We start from the raw sequence: 27733 nt of genomic DNA on the forward strand, positions 1-27733 counted from the left end.
TTGACCTCAATTATTCAGCTGCATAACGGTCAATGATCAGGTTCAGAATTGTGAACGATGTACAATGGCGATACGGACTGTGCGAAATCAAACAAGTAAATTATTATTCAGGTGTTTATGAAGACTAGCTCCCAGTCTTCTGGCTTTCCTCGGCAACTGGGTTACTAGCTGGCCAAGACGTTCACCCCACGAGCAGCGCAACAGCCAACCATATTAGCGCGACGTTCTGCTGATGTCTAGTCCTTCAATTTATTATGTTTTGATATTTATATAGCCAAAGACTTGGAGCAAGTATAGTGTTTATTGTGTTGGCCATTGATATGAACCTTGGCTATAAATACCTCATTACTAGGTACATTGATGAGATGAAAATTTGTATGTAAATTTCATGTTGAAATAAATAGTCAAGAAATGATACAAAATATTGACACTGCATATAAGATAACTGCCACAGTGCTTTGAAACAAAACAGTATCAATGACACTTGGCTCACGCTTGATTCGATATGGCAGGCCAGAGTGAGTATACTTAACTATGTTTAGCCCTGGAAACATGCATACCAAGTTTCAAAGCGATCGGAATATTTAATTCAGAGCAAATGATATTTTGACCAAAAATGGGAAGTTGCCCCAAAAGTACAAATATAAAAAATTCACCCACAATTTGAAGGTACTCGACCGAGATTGCCTCTAGGTACATGTATACCAAGTTTCAAAGCAATCAGAATATTTAATTCAGAGAAAATGGTTTTTTGACTAAAAATGAGAAAAATTGCCCCAAAAATACAAATATGATAATTTCACCACAATTTTAAGAATTCAGACAGACGACAACCCTAGGATCAAGAGTACTAAGTTTCAAAGCAATCCAATAAGAACAGTGGGAGAAAATGATTTTTTTTACTAAAAATGGGAAAAATTGACAAAAAATACACGTATGATTATTTCACCACTATTTGAACAAATCCGACAGAGGCCAGCCTGAGGATCATGCTTATCAAATTTCAAGGCAATGGGATGAGCGCTCTCAGAGAAGATTTTTTTGACCAAAAATGGGAAAAATTTCCTCAAAACTACAAAAATCAAAATTTCACCACAATGTTTACAATCTAACTTAAAGTCACCATAAACAACCTGCATACCAAGTTTCAACCAAATCTAGCCAATGGTTACAGAGTTTTAGCAATTTGCAAGATTTTCTCTTTCTTTACCTCATTTGCATATTTTTGACACTGACATGTTCATTTAAATAAATTTACATCTTCACCCCTGCGTGCACCTGTACACCAAATACAAAGATGTTAGGTGCTGCAGATTTGGACTTCTTGATGTGGTCGAACATACATTCACATATACTAACTAACATACATACCGATACATACATACAGACGCTGTTGACCTACCATACAAGCTCTTTTTGGTATACATACATATACCAAATGTGAGCTAAAAATCAGAAGAGAACCTACACAAACCCAGTATTTTTTTCACGTTTATTTAATTCAAACTAAAAGTCCATTACTGTAAGTTTGTCATTGCATTTACTGAAAGTTGAAGAAGTGCTGTCTGTATGCCCCTGACAGATAAACCTATCTCACTGGCTCTTTGTCACCTGTGTTGATTTTATCCAATGCCAATGATGCAGTGTAAAAAGCAAGGCTGTATCTAGCCTATCCAACTCAAAGAATGGAAATGTGACACACATATCTACAGACTTTCATAACTGACTCAAAGTGACATATCAACTGACTTTCATAAGAAACTCAAAGACCATGAAGTCCATGACTGAAGGGCAATTGCAGAAAAAATGAATTTAAACATTTGTTCACAAAAGATGGACAACCAAAACCGGCATACCAATTAAAAGGCCAACCAAGATGACTATGCATACAAAACAGTAACACATTGGCATCTACTATCTTACTGTGAACATTACTGTAGGTTATGACCCACAGATTTGGAACCCTAAACCTGCTATTCTTATAGCTCACCCTTTAATTTGACTTTATTTCCACATTAATATCTAATAGGATAAATAAATATGTATACTCTTACAAATGAATTGGAATAAGGAACAGTGACAGCAGGTTGACTGTTGAGTTTTAGTCATCAAATGTGGATGTCTTGGTTCAGTCTACAAATATTCACAGTCGTCGTGAATTTTCTTGAATGTGTTATCCACCTTGACCTTTGACATGCTTTGCATCATGGGCGTCACCTCTGATTGGTCAATCTGGCCTTCATCTATAGTCATACAATTCATCATACATATGATGCTCTCCATCGCCATCGGCAGCTGCATAGTGTTCAAAGTCTCCATCTTTGAATGCAAATTCATTTTCATTACCTGCAGTTTGGAATGAGACATCGATTTCAAGTCATTTTTCATCATCTCTTTTCTGGCACATGTCTAGGACTAAGCTTTGATTCTAAATCATACCTATCAGCACCTGTCACTCTTGATATTACACTAGAATGAACGTGCTACCTCCTTAGGGGTAAATTTGATTCATCAAACAGCTCTCTCATAATATTATGCTGATCTGCACTTCTGTGCATTGCCTTGGGTTTACATGGTAGGTCAGGCAGGTCAATGGTGCCATGATCACGATAGGTCAGGTAGGTCAATGGTGCCATGATCATGATAGGTCTTGAGGGTCAATTGTGTCAAGTCATGATAGGTCCGGGAGATCAATGGTGCCACATCATGCAAACTAGAGTCGGCAACACATTGCTATTCTGCGTATTGCACTGCTGCCTGAACTGCCGTGACTCTTGTACATCAAACTGAAAATCCTTGAAATTACTGTAAAACTGAATAAATATGAAGTCATAGGAGATGTTGCTGGAGTTACTGGCAATGTTTTACACATGATGACACGACTGACCCGATAACCTTTCTGAAGGTGTAGATTTGTGCATCATGTATAACACTAAACTATCTGAATATTAAGCAGCAGTTGGCCGTAATGTAGATATATTTATGGCATCATTGACTCAAATTTCTGCAAAATTTAATAACTGTATACAATACTTCATGTATATAGCTAAGTGGGTGTAAACATTGTTGTACAACAATTAATTATCTCTCAGTCAGTTCAGGCTTATCTGTCAGAGATGCATGAGTAGAGACATATGGGGCTCCAGCTGTAAATGCTTGTATTGGTAGCAATACAAAGAGTTCATTCTATAAGTTTTCATGGACTAAAAGGTGAATCTTTTAAAAATTTACAGCATTGGCAAATGGCACAACAAGATTTTCCAGTTTTTTGTAATCATCAATAATATTTGGATAATGTATTATTGGAATCAGTAGTCAATTGCAGATCAATTACAATGATTTTCAATATGAGTGTGTTTTGTTAGTTGACAAATTGGTTGATCAGTGATATGCATACATCTGACAAAACATGCATGGATGGATAATGACAGACAGTGTTGAAACACTGCATGAAAGGTACTTTCTTACCGTCTAAGACATTTACATGCATGTAACATGCATGGAAAATGACAGGATGTGTTGAAACCTTGCAGAAACTGGAGCTTTCTTACCGTGAAAAACCCTTGGTATAAGTTTGCAGGACTCTAAACTCAACTTCACTCACCAACTTCCTTCTTTGTGTCTTCTGGTATTAATTCCCGTAACCTGTTAACTTCCTCAACCAATTTGTTGTATTCCTTGGATAGAGACAGTAAGCAAAGCCATATCAGGATCTAACAATTTTGATATTATTGTCTCTGATCAGCTACTTAGTTTCCTAAAAATCTAACCTTTAATTTTTTCACCCTAAAACTAACACAGGGATGGTGGCCATTTTGAATTGCAAATATTGTAAAGTGTGAGTTTACTCACTTCATTGCAGGTTTCTAGATCACTAAAACTCTTTAAGTTTACTCACTTCATTGAAGGTTTCTAGATCACTAAAACTCTTTAAGTTTACTCACTTCATTGCAGGTTTCTAGATCACTAAAACTCTTTAAGTTTACTCACTTCATTGAAGGTTTCTAGATCACTAAAACTCTTTAAGTTTACTCACTTCATTGCAGGTTTCTAGATCACTAAAACTCTTTAAGTTTACTCACTTCATTGCAGGTTTCTAGATCACTAAAACTCTTTAAGTTTACTCACTTCATTGCAGGTTTCTAGATCACTAAAACTCTTTAAGTTTACTCACTTCATTGAAGGTTTCTAGATCACTAAAACTCTTTAAGTTTACTCACTTCATTGCAGGTTTCTAGATCACTAAAACTCTTTAAGTTTACTCACTTCATTGAAGGTTTCTAGATCACTAAAACTCTTTAAGTTTACTCACTTCATTGAAGGTTTCTAGATCACTAAAACTCTTTAAGTTTACTCACTTCATTGAAGGTTTCTAGATCACTAAAACTCTTTAAGTTTACTCACTTCATTGCAGGTTTCTAGATCACTAAAACTCTTTAAGTTTACTCACTTCATTGAAGGTTTCTAGATCACTAAAACTCTTTAAGTTTACTCACTTCATTGAAGGTTTCTAGATCACTAAAACTCTTTAGTTTACTCACTTCATTGCAGGTTTCTAGATCACTAAAACTCTTTAAGTTTACTCACTTCATTGAAGGTTTCTAGATCACTAAAACTCTTTAAGTTTACTCACTTCATTGCAGGTTTCTAGATCACTAAAACTCTTTAAGTTTACTCACTTCATTGAAGGTTTCTAGATCACTAAAACTCTTTAAGTTTACTCACTTCATTGAAGGTTTCTAGATCACTAAAACTCTTTAAGTTTACTCACTTCATTGAAGGTTTCTAGATCACTAAAACTCTTTAAGTTACTCACTTCATTGCAGGTTTCTAGATCACTAAAACTCTTTAAGTTTACTCACTTCATTGCAGGTTTCTAGATCACTAAAACTCTTTAAGTTTACTCACTTCATTGAAGGTTTCTAGATCACTAAAACTCTTTAAGTTTACTCACTTCATTGAAGGTTTCTAGATCACTAAAACTCTTTAAGTTTACTCACTTCATTGAAGGTTTCTAGATCACTAAAACTCTTTAAGTTTACTCACTTCATTGAAGGTTTCTAGATCACTAAAACTCTTTAAGTTTACTCACTTCATTGAAGGTTTCTAGATCACTAAAACTCTTTAAGTTTTACTCACTTCATTGCAGGTTTCTAGATCACTAAAACTCTTTAAGTTTACTCACTTCATTGAAGGTTTCTAGATCACTAAAACTCTTTAAGTTTACTCACTTCATTGCAGGTTTCTAGATCACTAAAACTCTTTAAGTTTACTCACTTCATTGAAGGTTTCTAGATCACTAAAACTCTTTAAGTTTACTCACTTCATTGCAGGTTTCTAGATCACTAAAACTCTTTAAGTTTACTCACTTCATTGCAGGTTTCTAGATCACTAAAACTCTTTAAGTTTACTCACTTCACTGCAGGTTTCTAGATCACTAAAACTCTTTGTTTCTCTAGCTTCATCTTCATTTTTCACTGGTGTCAGGGTTTTATCCGGTGGAAGCACAAAGCCAGCTTCTTCAAATATTGTATGCAGACTTTTATTATAACCCTGATAAGAAAACACAGCTTTGTATGTGAACAAAATTCTCACTACCGAACATAGCTTTTGTCTTGTGCCAAGGGGTCAACTGTATGATATTCAAATGCATTGTGGGTAAAAAGTCAACCTCTCACCACAGCCAGAGTTTGAGATAGTGATCTAATAAATACTTTTAATGTAAATGCAAACATTTTCGTGGCAAAAAGTCCTGTTTGTTTGTGAAACTAGCTCAACTCATACATCTTTTCAACTTTTAAGGCATTTCTGATATGAAATTCCTGTATGACCTAAAACTTTACTTTGACTTCTGTAATATTGTTTTATCTGTAGAAATCTGCTATGTGAAGATTGATTATCCACTGAAGACAACTGGATACTTTGTTACAGCAGCTACCCTGTTAGGATGGCAGTTAGCAGGTATTTACTGTATTTACATTGTCACTCTACTGAAAACACTCATTAGTACCTAATTATTTTTGTATCGCTTATAATTTCTATTTTACCTGTTCAGTGATTTCTTCCTCTTGAAGTTCTCCTTCCAGTTTGTCCCATTTATCTCGCAACTCTTCTGATAATATTGGATAAACTGGCAGGTATAAAAATACTAGATGATCAAGATGATCATGATATAATCTTTACAACTATTTGTAAATAGAAAATGCCTGTGCCAAGTATTTATCATAAATGGACAGACAAAAAGTCCTTGAAAAAGCAGACTGCTCATGATGGTTTAATCTACACAGAACAGTTGTATTTGTTCTCTGCATACATGTACTTTTCTAGGTTCAAACTGATTAACAACAATCAAACTGTCACCCTGGGCAAATATTTAAATTGCAAAACAAATTTGAGATAAAGCTACACTCATAATTTTGTAATGTTGTTCCATGACCCAAAAACCTCCATTTCTTACCGAGCATTGAATGTGGATGGCATACTAAAGGTGTCTGGAATGTCATCTCATACTGACAGGTTTGCGGTTCCGATATCTCTGTTAGTTTATTCTCAGTGTTACATTTGAAAAAGACCTGAAATGCATACAATAAGGAAACATTCAATATGGCAGGATTAACCCTTTGAGCGCCAAAGTCAACTTTTGTGTCAACCATAAAAAATACACCCCAATCCATTTTTTTCAGATTTGTGCCAAAATTTTGATAAAAAGCTGTAGCTGATGAAATGTGATGTCTATTTGGTCCAAAATTATCAAAAAAACTACATAAAAATTCATAAAAATTGGTAAAATATTGAAGATTAAAGTTCGATTGCACACACGAAACCTATTTTTTAGCTTTTCCATTGTTGACACTTGCTTCACATCAAATTTCCCTCTGAGCTATTTCCTGTAAGCATAACAGACTGACATAAAAAAATTCAATGGATGGCCAGTAAAACCAGTTGATATCTTGAGAAATGGGACTTGATGGGTGGGATGATTTATTTTAAGTTTTATTTTAAGTTTAAATAAAACGTCTAAAAAACAACTTTTCTTTTCGCCAAAAACTCGATCTCAAAGACTGACCCAGAATCAGTTTGCCAGTCGATTTCTCAAATTCGCTACCAGAGGGCGTTTAGTGGCGTCATGTGAGTCAAACATAATGTCGCTCAGTGACAGCGAGAACGTTTACACCATATCGCGAAGACTTTGCCAGAGAACAACGGTATTTTGGCCATGGCCTGATACTGAAGCAGTATACTGATCATTAGATGATCAAAAACCAAACAGCCCTTTCAGGCCACCACATCCCCCAAAGAGGATCATCTGTTTAATAATGTTAAGATTATCACTGACACTCACAGAAAACTTACTTGTTCATTTGTCCTACACACAGTACATGCAAGCGTTGTCAAAAATTGGCGCATTCATGTCACACATTTTGCTACTTTTTGCGGTCAGTGTTCTAAACCGCAGCATGCTGTGCTGCGACATTGAAGTGGCGGCGATGCCAAACGAGCCGAATTTTGCAGGATTGTGGGGCTCTAAACTTATTAAAATTTTCATCACTTTGTGTTTGAAAACATAATGGTCTAAACCACTGAAAATATGAAAAATACAATTATTATTTCTGTCACAGGAAGGACTGTCTTTTCGTACAATCCACTTGACTGTAAACAAACAACTTGCAGTTCTAAATGCTATAAAACATGACTGAGGTCGGATTTTTTCGCCTACATTTCAATTTTACTTTAAAATTATGACTGAATTGTACACGCGATCATCAATGACTCCGATACAAAATGTAATGCCAGTGTCACAGTTAAAAGTAATAGTCTAAGATAAGGAAAAGGAAAACATGGGACCGGCCTGCTGATAATTTTTTCTCGCCGATGTTTCTGCATGAACCTTTTGTGCGCGGTCGTTCGATATCATACACGTACACCTCTCCGATCTAGCTGGAGTATTTGCCTGAGGAGGAGCCTTCAAATGGTTTTCATCAGTATTGTGGTAGTAAAAATTGTTGGAATAGCATCCGGCTTCTGGCGGAATGACTTTTTTGTAATCCAATTGATGCTATGATGCTCGGCGAAACGACAAATGCCGAGTCTTCAAAGTGCACCGAACACATGCACAGCCGTGAGTATTGACTCAGCTGCCAATATTTTCTCTGGACTGCTTCTTTCTGTGTTGGGGTCTGTTGGGGTCTGTGGGCGGGGCTGACACCCAACTACTTTTTCAAGAATTGCGATAATTTTTTGCCTCGCCGACAATTTTTTTATTTATACAAGCATATGTGAGATAGGATAAGCAAAATGCTATAGTTTTTGAAAATTTGAAAATTATTCTTACATTTCACCTTTAAAGGAATAAGGGAATGAGGATTGCAACCCAGATTATGATCTGTAGAGTTTAACATGCTGTGAGATATTATTACCGTACCGTTGCTTGTCTGTTTCTTTCCCCACACGCATCACCACTTTTCAATAACATAGCCTTGAATGTGTTGTTCCCTATCAGCCATTCCTGCCAAATGCTATTCATGAGAAATAAACAAAATGTAGATTTAACATGCTATCATAAACAGAAACTTTAATGCCAAGAGGAGTATCAACAACCAATTCTACAAATATTGTCTGTATTGCCTTGTTAGCGTGGTCAGTATCTAAGCAGCAATGCAAGACACAAAAATGTTTTCACAAAATCACTTGTGCAGAGCTTTGTCTGTTTGACTGATAAACTTCCAGCTACTAAAAGAAAGTGTAATACACCACATGGGGCTACATTGACCATAGATACAAGTACTTCAATGGAAACATCAATCAGAGATGAGGACTCATTGGGCCTTTCTACATTCCATAAATATCAACACAACATAATAAGAATGGACAGTGAAATTGATCTAAATGTTATCACACTTGTGTAATTGGTTTGTGAAGTTGTTTCAAAACTGGCCTTAGAAGTTACACGGACTTGTTGTAATTGCGGTGAAAATCAAAGAGCTTTTATGGACCCCTAATAAACACACACCATGGGAGTACACTTTGCGGTGCACTTCACATATGCAGAATCATATTACATTCCTTACCGCCACCCTGAGTGTCACAGCCAAGTCAGTGTTTAGTTGTCATTAGACTCTTGTTGTCTTCGCACTGTACGAAGTTCTTTGTGCAAAAGAAATCATGATCCACGGGAAAAGAGGTGTACATACGCCAGAAGCAGTACGTGAGAAAGTTCTCGAAATGTACGTGGATGGAAAGTCATTTCGACAGATATCAGTGCATGGTGACCGGCATTGGCAAGTCATCAGTGTAAGACATGCTGTGTAAGTCATCCTCAGAAATGAAGACGGGCACTATCCGTGTTTGGGAATAGTACGAGAACTCGACTTTGAACATATACTCGGCCATGGCCACTACTGAAATACAAGTGTGTGTACACTTGTAGGAAACATTTATCCCACACATAGACACTAATCAGTTCCTACCGGCCGACAGGTTTTATTGCTTTACTTCAGCAATTACAGCTGAAGCCTGCTGTGAAACAACACTATCATCCGTCTGTTCTTTGCCTCAAGTTAATTACAAGTACTGATACTGCAGCAAGTTTTGGAACAACTTTACAAACCAATTACACAAGTGTGATAACATTTGGATCAATTTCACTGTCCATTCTTATCTTCACACGACCATAAACTGAAGCAGACATTCGGAATTCATGAATGCCCAGAGTGGACATTTGACTGATTATCAGCAATTTTTCCCCCTTGATTTTCTGTAGCTTTGATGATATTGTGTTTTACTCCCCGCAGTTTGTATGACAACTGTCCCTCTACACAATAGAGGGACTGTTTGACAGAGGGACCATGGTATGACTGACAATTTCTGAAGTTTTTAACTTATTGAAGATCCATATCAATAAATGGCATAATATTCATTCATAAACAAAAAATCTAGTTCTATCATTTCTCGATTAGATTTCATGAATCTCTGTACAAGTTGGCTTACCCAAGAATGCCACTGTATGGATTCCACCGTAGACTTTGTTCATGTTGTGTCAAATTATGAAATGGACAAAACATATACTTGTACCTGAAAGACAAAGACATAATAAATATCTTCCTGAAATATGTAACTAGATTAATTATCATTGATTAACTTTGAAATCTTTAAGTGACAGTGTAAAATGTCCTACATGTAGCCATCAACTCTGTAGCTTTGAAATACGTCGGTTTCGAGTTACCATAAGACCATGCGGTAATTCAAGGATTTTAAGCTTTCGCCACTAGGGGCGCTCTTCCTTTGACCGGAAGTGAGGGCTACTTTCTGGACTTCGGTCTGCGTACATTGCGATAACACACAGACTCCGTATTCCTAACCTAAGTTTAGTCTACTTTCATCTGCTCTGTTGTCACCGTAAGCGTTTGACTATGCCAAACTTTTACTGCAAAGCCGGCAAACTCGACAAATACCCATGGATGAATAGCATGACCTTCCACCGTTTCCCCGATGTTAAGAAAGAGAAACGCCTGAGATCGACATGGATAAGGATGATACGACGTGAACTTAGCTGGGTACCTAACAGTTTCCACATGTTTGTGATCTATTCCGCTCTCAGACTATGCGCCCCATAGACGTGTGTACATATGCCTGAGAAAAAGTATGTCAGGAAACCAAATGACTATATTTCCTATATATAGGGATTATGCCACCATGTCATCTTCGACGTTCGATTTTACTGTGAAAAGTAGCAAGTTCATCTATCATGTAACCGTCGACCGTTCCCTATCATTCTCAAAATTCATACTTGGTACTTAATTTGCTTCAAAATCTCTCGTTTCGTGTGATCTTCTGCCAAATTCGACGGACACATCGCCAAAACATAAGCGTGAGCGACATTATTCGACCTTATTCGAGGGCGATGATTCTTATAATACTAAACGAAACGGCAACAGTCTCGATGTCGGCGTCTTGCCAACGCATGTAAAACGGGAACTTGCCTCGCTACTTGAAGAGCAAGGTCATTAAAATGCATTAAAATAAATTTTCACAAACACAAACTAAGGAAAGAATCTACACTGCGACTGATGAGAAACCACACGGGTTTCAAAACGCAAGCATCAAAGGGCCACTCTATCAACTTTGTCACACGATAGGCCCGGCTTCGTCTCGCCATAAGCTTTCTCCACATGAACAAAACATTACCGTACACACAAATCCAAACTTCCCTACAAATATCCGAAACGAAACAAACATTTTTATTAACACAAACAATCGGATAAGAATGTAGGAACACATATTCAAAACGAATCAAACACAAACTCGGCATAAAAAAAAAACATTTTGGATAGTATGGTGGGGAGCCTCTTTCACATGTTTTACATTAGTTTCTAATCCAAGGTCAATGGATTTCTCAGCAAGCTCTACCAACTCAGCCTTTTTAGCTTTGGAAAGGGGAATCTTTCTTGCTTTTAAAAATTCTCGTAGCTCTTTCATGTTCATTTTGCGGACGTCTTCACGCGTGATGTTGTGACTTCCCTCCATGACTAAAATTTTAGCCCTCACTTTTGCAAAATCTCGAGCGCCCCCATGCAACCGATGTTAAAAATTCGTGCGTTTTCTGACAACTCGAAACCGACGTATTGAAGAACTTTAAATGTGATTTGGTAGAAGTCAACTGTGAGGGCGCTAATACTGTTCTCATCACTGACGTATCTTTTTCAAAAAAATAATACTATACTTTGAATCAAGTGAAGCCCAACAAAATATATAATCTGAGTAATCTGACTACGACAAACAAATAACTCACTGGCCCTCAACTTCCTCAATGCAGTGTCCTGCAAGCCTTCTCAACAAAACTGGACCTGGAAAAGATAATAAGAACAGACTTTTGTGTAGTGTAACTAAACGATGAATGAAATCTTTCCTGAAATGCAAGCACATGTACCTTGAATAAGTAACATGCTAGTAACTTCCATTACATACAAACATCAGAAATTACATACATGGTGACTTCTGATGTTTTCCATTACATACAAACATCAGAAGTCACCATGTATGTAACTTCTGATGTTTGTATGTAATGGAAAACCTTTCAATATTAGTATAATCATGATCCCTTGGTTTTATACAAATCCTGACATCTTTTTCATTTGGAGAGATTACAAACTATCATGAAGGTTTTTTAAAAATAGTTCCTCATTTCATCCCAAGTGAGTTTACTGGACTCACGGATATTCCAATTAACTACTGCACAAAGAAAAGTGCAGAAACATAGATGTAACTCTGTGCATTCCTATGCATAAGTTTATTTGTTTGACCAGTTTCACTTGGCATCTTCAATGTCCATTTTCTATAGAACACTGTAGTAGTCTGAGTGCGACATTTTACTCTACAGTAGGCCAATACTGACAGCTTACAAATAGACACACTCAGACATAGGCTGTGATTTCATTTATGACGGTACAAGTAATGGTCTGTGTACTCATCACTCCTAGACATAAAGTGTACATACATGTACTTCTTTCAATATTTACAGACCAATATTGTTTTTTTCTTTCTATGATTGAAACATGATGTGGTGGGGAGAGGGATTACCTATGTTGGTAACAAAGAACCATTTATAGAATTCTTGTATTTCAGTTGATGACTTACCTGATACATTGGCTGGTTTCACCTTGGCAACCAAACTTGACGGTTGCTGCAAACTATCCTGATTGTATCTGCAATGAAATGAAATGACTTCTCAATATCACTGCAACACTAATGTGACTATAAGATGTACTCTTTTGGAGTAATGATTTTGATGTCAAACCTGATATACAAGACAGACATCCCCTTTGGACATCACGCCTGCTAAAAGCGACATTCTAAACATTTACACTACTCTTGCAACTATCTCTATCTCTGTATTGGGCTTCTATGCTATTTATGGGACCTGTTTTAGCACAGGTAAAACAGTTTTTATGGCGCTTCAAAGGCTTTGCGGTGCCAAGAAGATAGAGTACAAGGCCAGTGTCTTTTCTTTCCAACATACACGTAGGAAAGAATAGACACTCTGCCGGCACGGGTTCTGTTTGTATAAAGCCCTGTACTCTATCTTCTTGGCACCTCAAAGCCTTGGAAGCTCTATAATTATTTTTTTACAGTTATTTTGAAGGTTAACAGAAGAAGAGAATAAACAAAAAGAAAATATTTGTGTTAATTATATCCGATTTTATTACCCAATAACATAATAAACAACAAAAACAATAGCATTAAATACCAAGATTACTCTATTCCCTGTGGGAACTCCCTGCATGATAGACTACCTAGTCTATGCAAAATATAGACTTACCCAAAGTTGGACGGTTCATCAACAAGTCTCATGGACACCTTTTCACTCTTTGAATCTGTAGGCAAGAGAATGTGAATGCCTGTTGAAACTAAATTTCGATTAATGGCTTCGCATAAACTACACCGTTCTTCAGCTCCATGACTACTCCAAGTATAGCGACACACTGTGGGAGTATCAAGTTGCATTATAGTAGGATTGTGACCTCACTCATTTCAGAAAGGGTTGGAGATTGTGGTCTCTGTGAATTTGTACTACCCGTGTGTGGAATCGATTGGGTGAATCCATGGTACAAGGCAAGTCAGGATTCCGGGATCATGGGAATAAATACATCCGAATGCTAGTAGTAAAGAATCATTGTTTCATACACGACGACACCGACCCACTAACACACTACTGAATACTTACATGGAAAAGAAACTTGTACTACTAGAAATAGACAAAGCCAAACTGCATCGTTTGCTGCCATGTTGGAAGTAAATAAATTACGCTTCCGGTTGACCCACAATGCATTGTTAAACTAATATGGCTGCGCACATGAAGTAGCCGTGCGTGCATAACAACTTTCAACAAAATATTTGATGATCGCTAAGTGTTCCTGTCCGTATCAATCTCGAAAACATCGCTTTACGGCTCTTACCGTTCATTAACAAAACTTCAACTGCTGGTGACTCCCAGGTGGGGACTTTGAAGTCTGCTGTCCATCGCTCGGAACGTGTGGCATGATCTGAGGACTGCCGAAGACTCGCGAAATGTCGACTGCTTCAAAAGTTGCCCTTGGGCTTTCAGTGATCACGTCGATTGGAATCATTTATGGGGTGCATCAATACAAAACTTCAACTAAACAGAGAATGTTTGAAGGAGTGCTTCGAGATATAGAACGTCGGGAAAGAAAACAACAAAACATCAAAGACCTGGAATATCAAATTGAACTAACGGAGCGTCTTTCAGAGGAGAGAGAATTACGTGAAAAACAGCAAGGGCAGGACTGATTCAGATCCAAAGGCTTCGTTTGGGAATAATTTGGAAAGATATTTTTAAAAAGCTGAGTAGATAATAGATGGGCCTTGTTTGTGGTTGGTGAATGGCGTCAAACATTAATTACCGAAAATTGATTTTTCAAGGCGGTGCAGGTGGAGAGAAAGAAGACTGTTTAGAGGTCACAATACCAGAGGTCAGTAGATTATAATTGCTTTTCGTCACGCGCCTAGTTATGTTACTGGTCACTGTTATGTAGTGTTCATCTAGAGATTACGTAAGCTAAACGCGATATTGTAAAATTTAGGATTTACATGCAAATATGTATGTCCTAACCCTTATTTTACATGTTCAGTGGTAACATACTCGAATTAATGTGTCCCTTGCCGTACTATTACTAGTTTTAAAACTAAATGAAACACACAAATACATGTATAAAAAAGGGGAGTTGAAGGTCCATGAAAATGCACTGCACATGCTTAAATTCTTTGACTTTAGTGTACAGTAATTAATACCAGAGTTCATAACACTTCAGATAGACTGAAAATGGTGGAACTGAAGTGTCATCCAGAAATTGCAGATTTTGCGGGCTGCCTGAAGTTGGTCAAAATTCAATCATGAATCCTTTCCATAAAGTTATTCCAGTGCAGATGTAATTTTTAGCTCACATTTGGTATACCAATGTGAGGTTATCGTATAAGTTGAAGTCGATGTGGTCTATGTGTATGTATGTGTGTACATATAGTATGTCTGTCAACATCAAAAACTTGCGAACCGCTGCACTTTTCAGCTTGGTATATAGTGTGTTGATGCTTCCCGGGCTGTAGATGGGATTTGGTTCGAATGAAGTTTGCATAGCCAAATTATGAAAATGAGCTTTAAAAATGTGGAAATGGTCAAAAATTAATAACTCAAGAACCACTGTTTTGATTGCTTTGAAAATTAGAGGGCAAGTACCTAAGGTAGATCTTATACAGTTATATGCATTTCGTGAAGATATCTTGAATTTTGTATTTTTGCTGAATTTTTTGGTTCTCAGTTTAAGTAAAAATTCTTCTCAGAAACCGCTGGCCCAATTGCTCTCAAATTTGGGTTGGATATTTGCAAGGGTGTTACCCTTCTTATTTGTTGAAATTATGACAGAATTGGCAAAATTACCGTTATGGGGCAATTTTTGTCATTTTTGGTCAAAAAATTGTACAATATCTTTTCTTTAGAACTGTTGGACAGACAGCTTTTACATTTGGTGTACAGTTGCCCAGGGATGACAATAGTTGGATATGTGGAAATTGTCCAGAAATATGCAAATTTGTGTGTTTAAGACAATTTTGTAATTTTCGATCAAGAAAACATATTTTCAAAACAATTTTGTCATTTTTGGTCAAGAAAACTTGTTCTCAACCAGATATGAACTGAAAATGCTCACTTGTTTCATTACGTATTCCATTTCTGTGCAAATTTGAACCTTTGCCTCATGTTTGCAACTTAACTGAAAGTGTTATGGTCAACATAATGAATCATATTCACCACAGATCAATTCTAAAGGTCATTAAGTATTCAAATATGTAATTAGCTGAAATAAAAATAATTAATTTCTTGAGTACTGTCATTGTATCACCACTTAATATAATAGCACGTGTAATTGCCTTTGCCTTTGGAATATGGAAATGAAAAATTATTGTAGGCCATAGAGTGTACATGTAACTGAATAAAGCATGTCCTGAACTGCAGGAGAAGCATGAACCCTGAAGAAATAGAGTCCGAGTAGAAGTAATCATCTGCTCCATGCATTGGTATTTCAGGGTACACAACTTTAAAAGTACGATGCACACTGCTCTCCAGGAGTACCTGATGCATTTTGGTTACCTCTGAATTTCAAACTTGTCCATACAATCAAGTTTTCTTTTCAGTGTCATGAGGCATATGCCTCTTTATAAACGGTTTTCTGAAAACAAGAAGGATATGAAATCTCTTTGTAGTTTTGGTATGTCATCATGCTGATTATCAGACATGCACACACGCTGTAGATCTGTGACAAGGCATTGATATGGTCATTTACCCTGGCATTATTATCAGTTTAAAGCTTTAAATAATTTTTTCCTCGTAACTTTCAGATTCTAGATCCCCATTACGGGATGTACATCTGGCCGTGTGCACCTGTTTTAGCGCAATATTTATGGTACAACAAACACAAGATCAACGGAAGTAGCATCTTGGAGGTAAACATCTCGGCAATAATTGAAACTTTATCCTGAAGAGAAATTGTCCAAAAGGAACTTCAATGGCTCATTGCGTGTGAATTTATTAGAAAACATTCCTATATCATAGATTAATAATATTTTTTGAAGTTTTAAAGTCACATAGTAATGGGCCCAACCTTGGGATAATATTTTAGCTTTACAAATGTGGTCTGAATATGCCTTCAAAATTTGTCTGATATGTTATACAGACTTTCATACTTCCACAACATACCAGGTAATTCACTTGTAGATATTTGGTATCCAGAGACTGCACTGAAAAAAGTCACAAACCTTATGGGAATTGTGAAAGGAAAATGACAACAATAAAAAGAAAAGTTGCGTGTGAGAGGAAAGTGATCATAGTTCAACATTTTCCATAAAAAGCTTTACTAAGAGCTTAATTGTATGATCATTTAAGTTCATTGATAATTGTTTTAACAAATACCATGATTGCCTCTAAGCCCCTTCCTTTGAAAAAGATTAGAGGGTCAGCAATGAAATTGTATCACGGAATTGCATTGAGAGAGTGTTCAAATAAGCAGTGTCCTTTATAGCACGTAGATCCATGATTCATACCTTTTAATGATGCAGTCTAGTTCTATCATATCTCACTCATGTAAGTGCCATCAAAATTCTTGTTCCTGCTACAAAAGAAGATAATTCCCGAGTATGTTTGCTGACTCCTTCTTAATGATGTGCGCCCTCAACGGTTGAACAGAGCATATAGGTAGTGGGACTTGACATGACAGTAAGGAGTGAGCAAATCCTACCAGTACAATCGACAGACCATCATCAACATTGGTCCAATGCGTCCGGCAGTCTAGTTTACCAGCTCCGCAGTCTACTAAGCTAGTTCTGCCATCTAGTTTGCTAGTCCTGTAGTCCAGTTTGCTAGTCCTGTAGTCCAGTTTGCTAGTCCTGTCGTCCAGTTTGCTTATCCTGCAGTCCAGTTTGCTAATCCTGCAGTCCAGTTTGCTAGTCCTGCAGTCCAGTTTGCTAGTCCTGTCGTCCAGTTTGCCAGTCCTGCAGTCTAGTTTGCTGGTCCTGCAGTCCAGTTTGCTAGTCCTGCAGTCCAGTTTGCTAGTCCTGCAGTCCAGTTTGCTTGTCCTGCAGTCCAGTTTGCTAGTCCTGCAGCAGTCTACTAAGCTAGTTCTGCCATCTAGTTTGCTAGTCCTGTAGTCCAGTTTGCTAGGCCTGTATTCTAATTTGCTTGTCCTACAGTCTACTAAGCTAGTTCTGCCATCTAGTTTGCTAGTCCTGCAGTCCAGTTTGCCAGTCCTGTAGTCCAGTTTGCTAGGCCTGTAGTCTAATTTGCTTGTCCTACAGTCTACTAAGCTAGTTCTGCCATCTAGTTTGCTAGTCCTGCAGTCCAGTTTGCTAGTCCTGTAGTCCAGTTTGCTAGTCCTGTAGTCTAATTTGCTTGTCCTACAGTCTACTAAGCTAGTTCTGCCATCTATTGTTGAAGTCCTGTAGTCTGGTTTGCAAGTCCTGTAGTCTAGTTTGCTAGTCATGTAGTCTTGTTTGCAAGTCAAAGTCCTACACTAGTCTAGTTTAATGATAGTCTTTCATGCATTCTATATCATACAAGTGCCTTAGTTTTCCCCAGTACTGTTAACCAGAGGAAAAGCAAACTCAATTGTTTTAACAAAACACATTGATAGTCCTGGAATTCAGACCACTGGATTTGTTCACCTCTGAATGCAGTTAGTCAGATGAATCATCTGCATCGGCTAATTAATGTGTTCTGATAGTGTCTAGGAAAGAAGAGCCAGAGGGTAATTTTCCCTTTTGTGTTTTATATATGGCATTGTTCATTTCAAGCCCAATCTCCTGTAAATACTGTAGTTGCACCATTCAAATGACAAACTCTGTGACTAAACTTAACATGAAATTAAATCATGAAAATGGTTGAGACTGAGGAGGTAAAAAAAATTATCAACCATAAAAATATGTAAAAATGAGATAAATGTGGTGACATTAAAAATATTTATTTGGAATCAATATTTGTATGTCATTGACTGGGAGAACTTGAAAGGTGATCTTATCATGATAGCCATCATCAGAACATTAAAAAATATTCAGATTATTTTCGAGACAATCTAAAAATATTCCAGTCATGGTCAAGCAGAAGTTAGAAAAAACTTGACAAGGAAAATTTAATAATCTGAGTTGAAAAGAAAGATATTTTTCTGAAAAATGGTCTTTACTTTAATAAATCTAAAGATACTTGACAGCGTGTATAGTGTGACAGCAGGATATTGTTTTTATGTGGCTGTGCATGTATCTTAGTTAAGCTTCAACACTCTTATTTGAAGGCAAACATTTAAATACAGTGAAATTTTGCCAATCTGTAACACTCAATTGCTAGAGGCATTTTCTTAACAAAATGGATAGCATCAGCTCAGTGGAGCTGATATACATTCATATCTGATGGCTCCAATCAAAGTGCTGAACTGCTCCAGGGTCTCGGAGCTAATAGACTGTCAATGTTATCTGTTTTCAGCTCGGTGCAGGTACCAGTCTTCCCGGAGTAGTAGCGGCAAAATGTGGAGCCAAAGTCATACTGTCGGATGCCAGGCAGTTTCCACGGTGTCTGGAGAACTGTAAAAGAAGCTGCCAAGCAAACGATTTACAAGACGTTGATGTCGTTGGCATTACTTGGGGAGATTTCTCTAGAGAGTTGTTTGAATTGCCTACGCTGGATTTCATTGTAGCTTCGGATTGCTTTTATGATACCAAAGGTAATTTATGGACGGTATTGTTTTGTTCAAGTACCCAACATAAACAAGTGAGGAAAAAATATATGAAGGTAGAATGCGCCTCGAAATTGAGTGACTTAAACTTTGCTCAAACTTTCCTGAGAGAGACTTTAAACTATTCTCTTTCAAAATCACAAATAAAAATGAGGGTAGAAGAGATAAACAAATTATCTAACATTTACCGATATTTGAAATTCAAATGGCTGCCATCCATATGTTAATTATATGGGGAAAAATTAAAGTGTCAATTTTCAGCAAAAATGAGACAGTGAAAACTTTATTCATTCCAAGAGCTTCAAAATGAGCTCACACGAAGCATTAGATAAGAAAATCATTGTAACAGATTAATAGTCCACACGTCTGTCATTGAACTTGAAGCACAACAGATTCACTATATCCATTGCCTTATAACTGTTAATTAATTGTATGTGTGTAATATCAGTGTGCTATCCAGATTTCCTACCAGTATAAAGCAGTTACTTGAATAATCATAAAGTGATACAATACTGTGAACACCAGGTTGCAAAGATAACAGCATTGTGGTCAAGAACAGGGTACAAGGCTGTGGTTTGTATTATGGCACACCGATCTTTGACACCAATTCACTGCCAGTGTACAGAAATTTTACTGGTAAAATAACTGTGTATCATCGATGGCATTTTCCACCACAAAGAACATCACTTGAGCAAATATTGGTTGACTGCATGAACAAATTTGACATTTGAAAAATGAAAACAGGATAAATTATTTACATCGTCTCTGTTTCATTTGAAAGAAATGCAGAGCAATTCAATGCATAACGATAATTGACATGACATGAATTGTCCTCAGGATGCACAGCTAGTGTAACTGTACTTGATTATATCATAGAACACAGAGTTTTGTCTGCAATGATAGTAAAGGTCGTCTCAGCCCACAACAATCTCTCTTCAGAGTCATTAATTTCAGTTTCAGACTTACTCTCTCACAAAATAATACTGAAATTCTAAAAAGTACAATATGACTACAAATGTTCTTGCTCTCAGTATATTTTATCTGCATCATTGCAAAAGCCATGAAATATTTCTGTTTGTGTGTTTCTGTCTCTGTCATTCCTATTACACCATACACTTCCCTAGCAACTGTCATCTCTTGTATTTATTTTATAGATTTTGAGGATGTTCTGGCAACTGTGTATTTTTTGTTGGACCGAAATCCCGATGCAAGGTTTCTTTGCACTTACCAAGAGAGGAAGTAAGTAAAACCCATGGTACAATTTTTGTTAGTGTAAGGTACATGACCATGTTGATTTGTATTTTGATCCAAATTTAAATTGCCTGTGTGTGAATATTGTTGCCATGACGTTCCTTTAAATTTGGCTCAAAGAAAACACGACATAAGATACATACTGTGCGTGTTGATTTGTTTTGATTTTGATTTTGATTTTGATTTTATATGGCCCCATGGCAGCCATTCCATTTATCAGCTTCTCTATGACTGTGTCTTCAATGATGAATTGTTATCTTGTGGGCCTTATTTTGAAGCTAATGGATTAAGCAAAGTTTTCACCATTTTACTTTTGAGAAAATCCCAAATTTAATTTTCCCCATGGAGTTAACACAGGAATGGCAGCCATTTTGAATTTCAAGTGTCAGGAAATATACTGAGAGTAATTTGTTTCTTTGGTACTGAATTTACACGTTGAATCCTGAGTTTTATTAGTCCCAACGGACACCGTCCGGGGGGACTTATAGGTTTGGTCATGTCCGTGCGTGCGTCCGTGCGTGCGTGCGTGCGTGCGTATGTGCGTGCGTCCGTCCGTTCACACAGATATCTCAGAGATGCAAGAAGCGATTTCATTCAAACTTGGTACAAGGATTACTTCATATGTCATACAGATGCACGTCGATTTGTTTTAGGATACCATCCAATATGGCCGCCAGGCGGCCATTTTATTACGATTTTTTCATGTACAGAGCCATAACTCAGACATGTTTCAACCAATTTTATTCAAAGTTGGTACAAGGACATTGACCAATGTCATAGATATGCACGTTAATTTTTTTTGTGATACGATCCAATATGGCTGCCAGGCGGCCATTTTATTACGATTTTTTCATGTACAGAGCCATAACTCAGATATGTTTCAACCAATTTTATTCAAAGTTGGTACAAGGACATTGACCAATGTCATAGATATGCATGTCAATTTGTTTTGTGATACGATCCAATATGGCCGCCAGGCGGCCATTTTATTACGATTTTTTCATGTACAGAGCCACAACTCAGACATGTTTCAACCGATTTTATTCAACGTTGGTACAAGGACATTGACCAATTTCATAGATTTGCACGTCAATTTGTTTTGTGATACAATCCAATATGGCCGCTAGGCGGCCATTTTATTACGATGTTTTCATATACAGAGGCATAACTCTGGCATATCTCAACCGATTTTATTCAAAGTTGGTACAAGGACATTGACCAATGTCATAGATATGCACGTCAATTTGTTTTGTGATACGATCCAATATGGCTGTTGTGTGGCCATTTTGTTACAATTTTTTCATATACAGAGGCATAACTCAGGCATATCTCAACCGATTTTATTCAAAGTTGGTACAAGGACATTGACCTATGTCATACATATGAACGTCAATTTTTTATGTGATACGATCCAATATGGTCGCTAGGCAGCCATTTTATTACGATGTTTTCATGTACAGAGCCATAACTCAGACATATTTCCACCAGTATCATTCAAAGTTGACATTGACCTATTTCATACATATGCTCGTCAATTTGTTTCACGTCATGTAGCAGTAACATGTCAATTATTGAAGTTTCGTAAGTAGGCTGATATGTCAAGAAATATGTACTGCATCAAATTCATGAAACTTTATACAGATGTTAACCGATGTAAAGCTCACATTGCTTTAACATTGAAAAAGACATTTATCAGTGTCATTTTAATTAATTTGTAATTGCATAAGTAATGAACTTTCCTAATTAGGGTGATATAGCCACAAATTAATACAACGTCAAATGTGATGAAACTTGATACAGATGTTGATCTCATAGTGTTGTAAATACTGCATCAAACTTTATGAAATATGGTACCAGTGATAATCTGTTAAGTGTTAGAATTGTATGCAAAAAGTTTTGCAACATCCTGTTGATTAATTCCTAGTTGACTCATTTTATGAACTTTAGGATGGTGGCCTACATTGGTTTTATGTTTTCATCACCATGGAACTCATTCTTGGCCATTGAGCGCCATCTGTATCAAAGTATTTTTATCACAGACCTAATTAATGAAGAGGACTCTATCCTCTCTGAGGACATGTCATCAAAGTACCCATTATTAACAAGTGGGGACTGTGTCATCAACGATGACTTGTTTTTGCTTACGAAAAGGAATGGTCAACAGTTCTCTTAACAGGTATGTTTTCAAACAAAATGATGAAAAACAAACACAGTGTGTAAGGTATTGCAAATCAAAAATAGCTATTTTCTGTGTCGTATATCAAGAAACATTTGAAAATGAGTATATGTATTTACATTGTTTTATTTCTGTGTTTGCTTGTTTCACCTAGTGGGAAGGTAGGTTTTAGGAAAAGTCAAGGACAGCCAAACAAACAAATCCTATTAAAAGTGCATTTCATTGATTCAAGTAGATTGTCTGAACATGGTATATAATTTTGGTTTTTTTCATTCTTTAAGGTGAAGTACTACGAATTACGTCAAAATTAAGTTGTGGTGTCATTTTCTTGAAACTTTGCAAAAATATTCTTGGAAGTTGTGCAAGTGCAAAAATAAAATAAAAAATGGGGGTCACCATGCTCGTTTCCATGGAAACGGACGTTAAAATGGCGTCGCTAGAAATAAATAAAAATGATATAATTCACTTAAACTAAAGAAAGCAATTATAAAAAGCTTAGCAAATGAGTTAATTTTAATAAATACCAAGACTTAAGATCCATATCTATCGAATGTATAGTTTTCATGATGTTTGTAAAGAAATTTTTATATAAGTATCGATTACAAAATGACAGTATCGAAATTATATCACTACATAATTTTCGAACTTTCTTCCTGTCGCTTTGAATGGTGGCATTTTGACCAAACTTGGCGAATAAAATTCTGACATAATACCATTAAGTTTACTCTTTTAATAAAAGGGTGTCACCACGCTACTTTTTACAATTTCTCTAGATGAATGGGTAATATGCGCCATGTAAATGGGAGAGAAATGTTAATTTTTCGCTCATATTGAATAAAAACCAGCTTCCTAGGGGGTCAAAATATGACAAGGTTATAGGTCACATGTATTTCTAAGAGACTGGGTCAAAAAATTAGGTAAAAGCGCAATTTCAACAATGACAGGTGATGTTAAATACATGCTACAAAGTAACCCATTTGCGACAGGCTGGAGTTAAATCTGCGCAGAAACGTTCTAAAGCGTGTGCGCGTCCCAATTCGTCGCCCTTTACCTTAACTGGCTATTTGTGTGTGGCCCTTCAGTCATGAGACCAGTAGCTCTAATTTTTGATGACTTTTTTCTCACCACTGTTGTTTTATATGTGAGTCACAAGTTCTTGTCCACACCCAAAATCATGATACTGTAAAACACCCTCTATTTAGCTTACCAATACAGCTTCTATACTTGTAAAATGCACTGTTAGTGTTTACATATGAATTCTAGTCCGGACCAGAATTCACTTACCAACCATAACAGTGCAGTCTATACAAACTGTACAGAGGTCCAGGTGACATGCTCAACATTATGTATCTCAAGATGCGTTGGAGAGTAGAACAAGAAACTTCAATTGACATCAAAAACAAAAAGAGTGAAAGAAAATCATCAAAAGGTACAGCTACTGTCCCTTCAAACCATAAAATTAAAAAATCCTTGGAACTGAAACGACTCAAAGAGCTTCATCATGTTTCTCAGTATTCACATGTATCTCATGTCAGGTAGTTTGAAATTTTTTCCAATTAAATATTAGCATTGACCCAAGAGTGAAGGTCTGTGATATAATTTATTATTCCCTACAAAGCTTGGATACTGTAGATGGCCAGCAGTCATGACTATTTGCAACTCTGATGTAATTTTAGAAAAATAAAAATAAATTAATGAATGAATAATTGTTTTTGCATATGGTCAGTATTTCTAACTTGTTCACTTATATTCAACAAAATGTTTTTGGCAACATTTGAACCTGCCATAGTAGGAACTGTAAAACATGTTTTTCATAATTTTCAGACATTTCATAAATATTTTAATACCATCATACGTGACTGTATCTGAGCTAGTGAAGTGAGGTTTGCTAATGCAGATACCGGCACTAGTTTTCCATTTTGGTGAAATTGCTGTCAAACAACACCACTATATCCTGAGAAATCATCAGTTTGCAGTGTGAGTCACTTTTCTATACCATTTACCCCTCATTACAAAGTAATGGCCGATGCGATTGCAATACGGAAGGTACCGTCTGGCAGCATGCATTATAGAAATCCATGGCAATTGAAGAAAAATTATGTTTTTCCGATAACCTCTTTTTACACAAATGGAATTGCTGCATGTAGGTTGTTTGGGAATTTTTAGTTTCCTGCACATCTTTGACATGCATTCATAGATCAGGCTTTGATCAGTTGCTTCATCACACTGTGATCAGATTGGATTCTGGGAAATTCAGCTATGCACCACTACCTCAACAATTCTTTCTTTGCTTTTCTGTTCAAATCTATTTTCAACCAAATAAACCATGAATAATATTTTCTGAGTTGTGAAATATAGTTATAGAAATTAGGTTTACATTAACCCAATAACAAAAGCAACAACAACAGTAATGATAAAACAAACTGTGATAATGACGACAATAACAACAACAACAACAACAATAATAATAATAATAATAATAACAAAAGTAAAACAAAACAGAAAGTACAAATAGAAATTTTGTTTGTATCATTCAAAAAGTTAGATGGGTACAATATTTTACTCCATCAGTTTTTTGTTCCGAGTCGTGTGCCTCTGTGGATATTTTTACTCTTGCTGTAATTGCCCAACAATCTACAATGTTTATTTTTACACTTTGACATTTGCGTTAGCTGGCAGGTGAAAATAGTGATAGGCTTGGTTATCACGACTACATAATGTGTGTTTTGTTTTGCATGATCAATGCTGCGTGTGGCTTCTTCAGGTTGTTAATAGGACCAGAAAACATCCATATTTCAGTCTTTTTATCACAGAATGCATAAGTCATGATGTCATCCATTGTCAGACTCTCAGAGAAGAAAAATAGAAATACAGAAGAAACGTAACTCTGTTGTCTGTTGTAAATCTCTTTCAGCTCTGACTGGTCAATAGAATTTCTGCTGAACAAGTGGCAATTACAGTGCCTGCATATCTCACTCCCATCATTTGAAGCAGACTCTCAATCCATCGCTCAGTCCAATCTCCCAGGCAACCATACCATATGGATGCTGGAGATGACGACTGAAGAGATGACAAAAAAAGATATGCCAGAAAAAAACTATCAGATGATGCTGTTTCTGAAAAGTGCCATGGATTTCTACCGCCCCCAGGTGATGTGATTGAAATGACTCACATAGATGTCAGAGACTAAACGTGTACAGCCAGACATGTAATGAGAAGTTTGCCAGGGTGATGCAGAAATCTTAAAGTGTCAGGCTTCATCACTGTAAATCCTGTGTCATAATCATTGAATATTGTCATCTCTCTCCCTTTCAATGCATTAAAAGTCTCTTGGGGAATCTGTGCAGTGCCATAACAATTTCTTCATTTGCTTTTCAAAATACCCAGCAACATGTCATGTAGAATAATACATGACGAACGTGAGCACTTTGCAGGACACGAATTCTCTCCACTTTACGCTGATTGACAATTCATGAACGTGAAAAAAATCGCTTAAGGCTTCAGAATGAGTGAACTTGTACTGGGAATGTCAAACTACTTTCAGTGCAGTCTCACTGTGTGTACATGTACTGTGAATGTCAAACTACTTTCAGTGGAGTTCTGCTGTGTGTACCATTATGATGCTTTGAAGTGGAGCCACACACTGTGTAGCACAGAATTGGTTTACAATGCTGTAGGTATGCAGCCTTTCAGCACTACAACTCTGGGAATATCGAACAAGTTTTAAGCACAGTCATTCTCGGAATGGAGACAATTTTTTTTTCCAATGCTGAATCAATATCTCTTTGAAATTTACAAAAACAGCAAATATTGAACAGCCATTGTGAGTATTGCTACACCATCTGTGTGGGAACCGCTGTGAAATGGACTGCGAAACGATTGCATATTCCTCATTTTGATGCAGAGCAAGTTGGAAGTATTTACATTCAGGTCACACTGAGACATTTACGACTGCTGCGACTAGATGGATACAGCTTTACATTTTTTGATGCACAGATGCTAATGCAAAGATTTAACTGCTCATCAAGGTGCATATTTGACATGCTAATAAACAACAGAACAGAGATGACAAATCTTGTTAGCGATGCCAGGGTAGCGATACCTGTCATCCCATCAGATGGATCTGTGTAGGGATTTCCACACCTCTGCATGTGGTACAGACATCGCCGTCTGCTGAAATAATTGGCGCATGCGATGCGGGCAGCCGTACATCAATATTGTAACAACACTAGACATGAAATATGCATCAAGTGAAAAGCTTATTTCAGTCTGTAGCAACACGGTCATTAATGTCACCTAGCAAGATCTGTTATGGCTCTCAACATCACAGTACTGGCATATTTTCTGTCACTTTTCATTTGCCAGAAATTATCACAATTTCACCGGGACACAGAAAGGCTTTAGTCAGAAATTGTATGTCCTGTAAATTCAGATGATTTCTGAGCGTTATTATTTTGCAGATTGGTAAATTTCAGTATCTGTAAATTTCAATGTATTATGAAGGCTATCAACGATAAGTGGCCTTTTTAATAGCAGAATATGAAATGATTTTATGAATATTTGAAGCCATGTGATGTTTACAGACATTTCTAGAGGGAACATAAAATGCATAATGCATATTAACGATGGAAGGCATTTTTTTTTCTTGTGTGGTGGTTAGACATCCAATCAAGGTTTTCTTTTTTTGCACACCGTTTTGACAGTCATTTTGCTTCACTGGTCTTTGTGAATTAATGTTACTTTGAAGAGGGACATCATAATTACACACACACAGAGACACAGATACACAGAGACACAGACATACACAGACACAAGAATCACAAATATATAAAGTTTAATTGTGATGTTACTGTCAAACCTGTGTCTAGTGGTCACCAAAGGGACCAAGAAAAAGTGACCATAAAATTTAGGCGGCCTTTCTATAGAGGGTGGGTGTGGCATTACTTTCAGTTTAATAACTGCACTGTGTGTAACAGTAATAACAGTAATAAGGCCAAATAAAAAATATGTGTGTTTCTGGTAA

The 27733-nt window shown here is 36.7% G+C and overlaps 2 protein-coding genes across 5 annotated transcripts; one reads left to right on the forward strand and one right to left on the reverse strand.

Moving 5' to 3' along the window:
• Window positions 1–1478: 1478 nt before the first annotated feature.
• LOC139150860 (N-acetylglucosamine-1-phosphotransferase subunit gamma-like) lies at window positions 1479–13827 on the reverse strand. 2 transcript variants are annotated; one of them, XM_070723285.1, is made up of 11 exons: window positions 13721–13827; window positions 13316–13370; window positions 12634–12701; window positions 11789–11843; window positions 9988–10071; window positions 8423–8516; window positions 6458–6572; window positions 6048–6130; window positions 5416–5553; window positions 3605–3677; window positions 1479–2346 (listed from the first exon to the last, which is right to left on the reverse strand). In XM_070723285.1, exons 1-11 carry the CDS (start codon window positions 13779–13781, stop codon window positions 2240–2242), a joined length of 933 nt encoding a protein of 310 aa, XP_070579386.1. In that variant the 5' UTR covers window positions 13782–13827; the 3' UTR covers window positions 1479–2239. The 2 variants fall into 2 exon arrangements, with proteins under 2 accessions (XP_070579386.1, XP_070579387.1); XM_070723286.1 differs by having other exon boundaries at window positions 3552–3677.
• LOC139150861 (histone-arginine methyltransferase METTL23-like) lies at window positions 13820–27733 on the forward strand. Of its 3 annotated transcripts, XM_070723288.1 has the most exons (6): window positions 13822–14486; window positions 16405–16509; window positions 19034–19271; window positions 20438–20522; window positions 22482–22710; window positions 25625–26046. In XM_070723288.1, the coding sequence occupies exons 1-5, from the start codon at window positions 14397–14399 to the stop codon at window positions 22705–22707; spliced, it is 744 nt and encodes a 247-aa protein (XP_070579389.1). In that variant the 5' UTR covers window positions 13822–14396; the 3' UTR covers window positions 22708–22710; window positions 25625–26046. The 3 variants fall into 3 exon arrangements, with proteins under 3 accessions (XP_070579388.1, XP_070579389.1, XP_070579390.1); XM_070723287.1 differs by lacking the exon at window positions 22482–22710 and having other exon boundaries at window positions 13820–14486; window positions 25625–27733; XM_070723289.1 differs by lacking the exons at window positions 16405–16509; window positions 22482–22710 and having other exon boundaries at window positions 13835–14486; window positions 25625–26033.

The sequence above is a fragment of the Ptychodera flava genome, chromosome 15 (assembly GCF_041260155.1).
Source record: "Ptychodera flava strain L36383 chromosome 15, AS_Pfla_20210202, whole genome shotgun sequence".
Classification (NCBI taxonomy): Eukaryota; Metazoa; Hemichordata; class Enteropneusta; family Ptychoderidae; genus Ptychodera; species Ptychodera flava.

Coding starts and splice junctions, on each gene's coding strand:
- LOC139150860 (XM_070723285.1), bottom strand. CDS start 13,781: ATGGCAGCAAACGATGCAGTTTGGCTTTGTCTATTTCTAGTAGTACAA. Junction 8,517..9,987: donor CCATACAGTGGCATTCTTGG/GTAAGCCAACTT, acceptor TCTCATGAATAG/CATTTGGCAGGAATGGCTGA. Junction 6,573..8,422: donor AAAGAAACAGACAAGCAACG/GTACGGTAATAA, acceptor TATGCATTTCAG/GTCTTTTTCAAATGTAACAC.
- LOC139150861 (XM_070723287.1), top strand. CDS start 14,397: ATGGCGTCAAACATTAATTACCGAAAATTGATTTTTCAAGGCGGTGCA. Junction 14,487..16,404: donor TAGAGGTCACAATACCAGAG/GTCAGTAGATTA, acceptor CGTAACTTTCAG/ATTCTAGATCCCCATTACGG. Junction 20,523..25,624: donor TGCACTTACCAAGAGAGGAA/GTAAGTAAAACC, acceptor AATCTCTTTCAG/CTCTGACTGGTCAATAGAAT.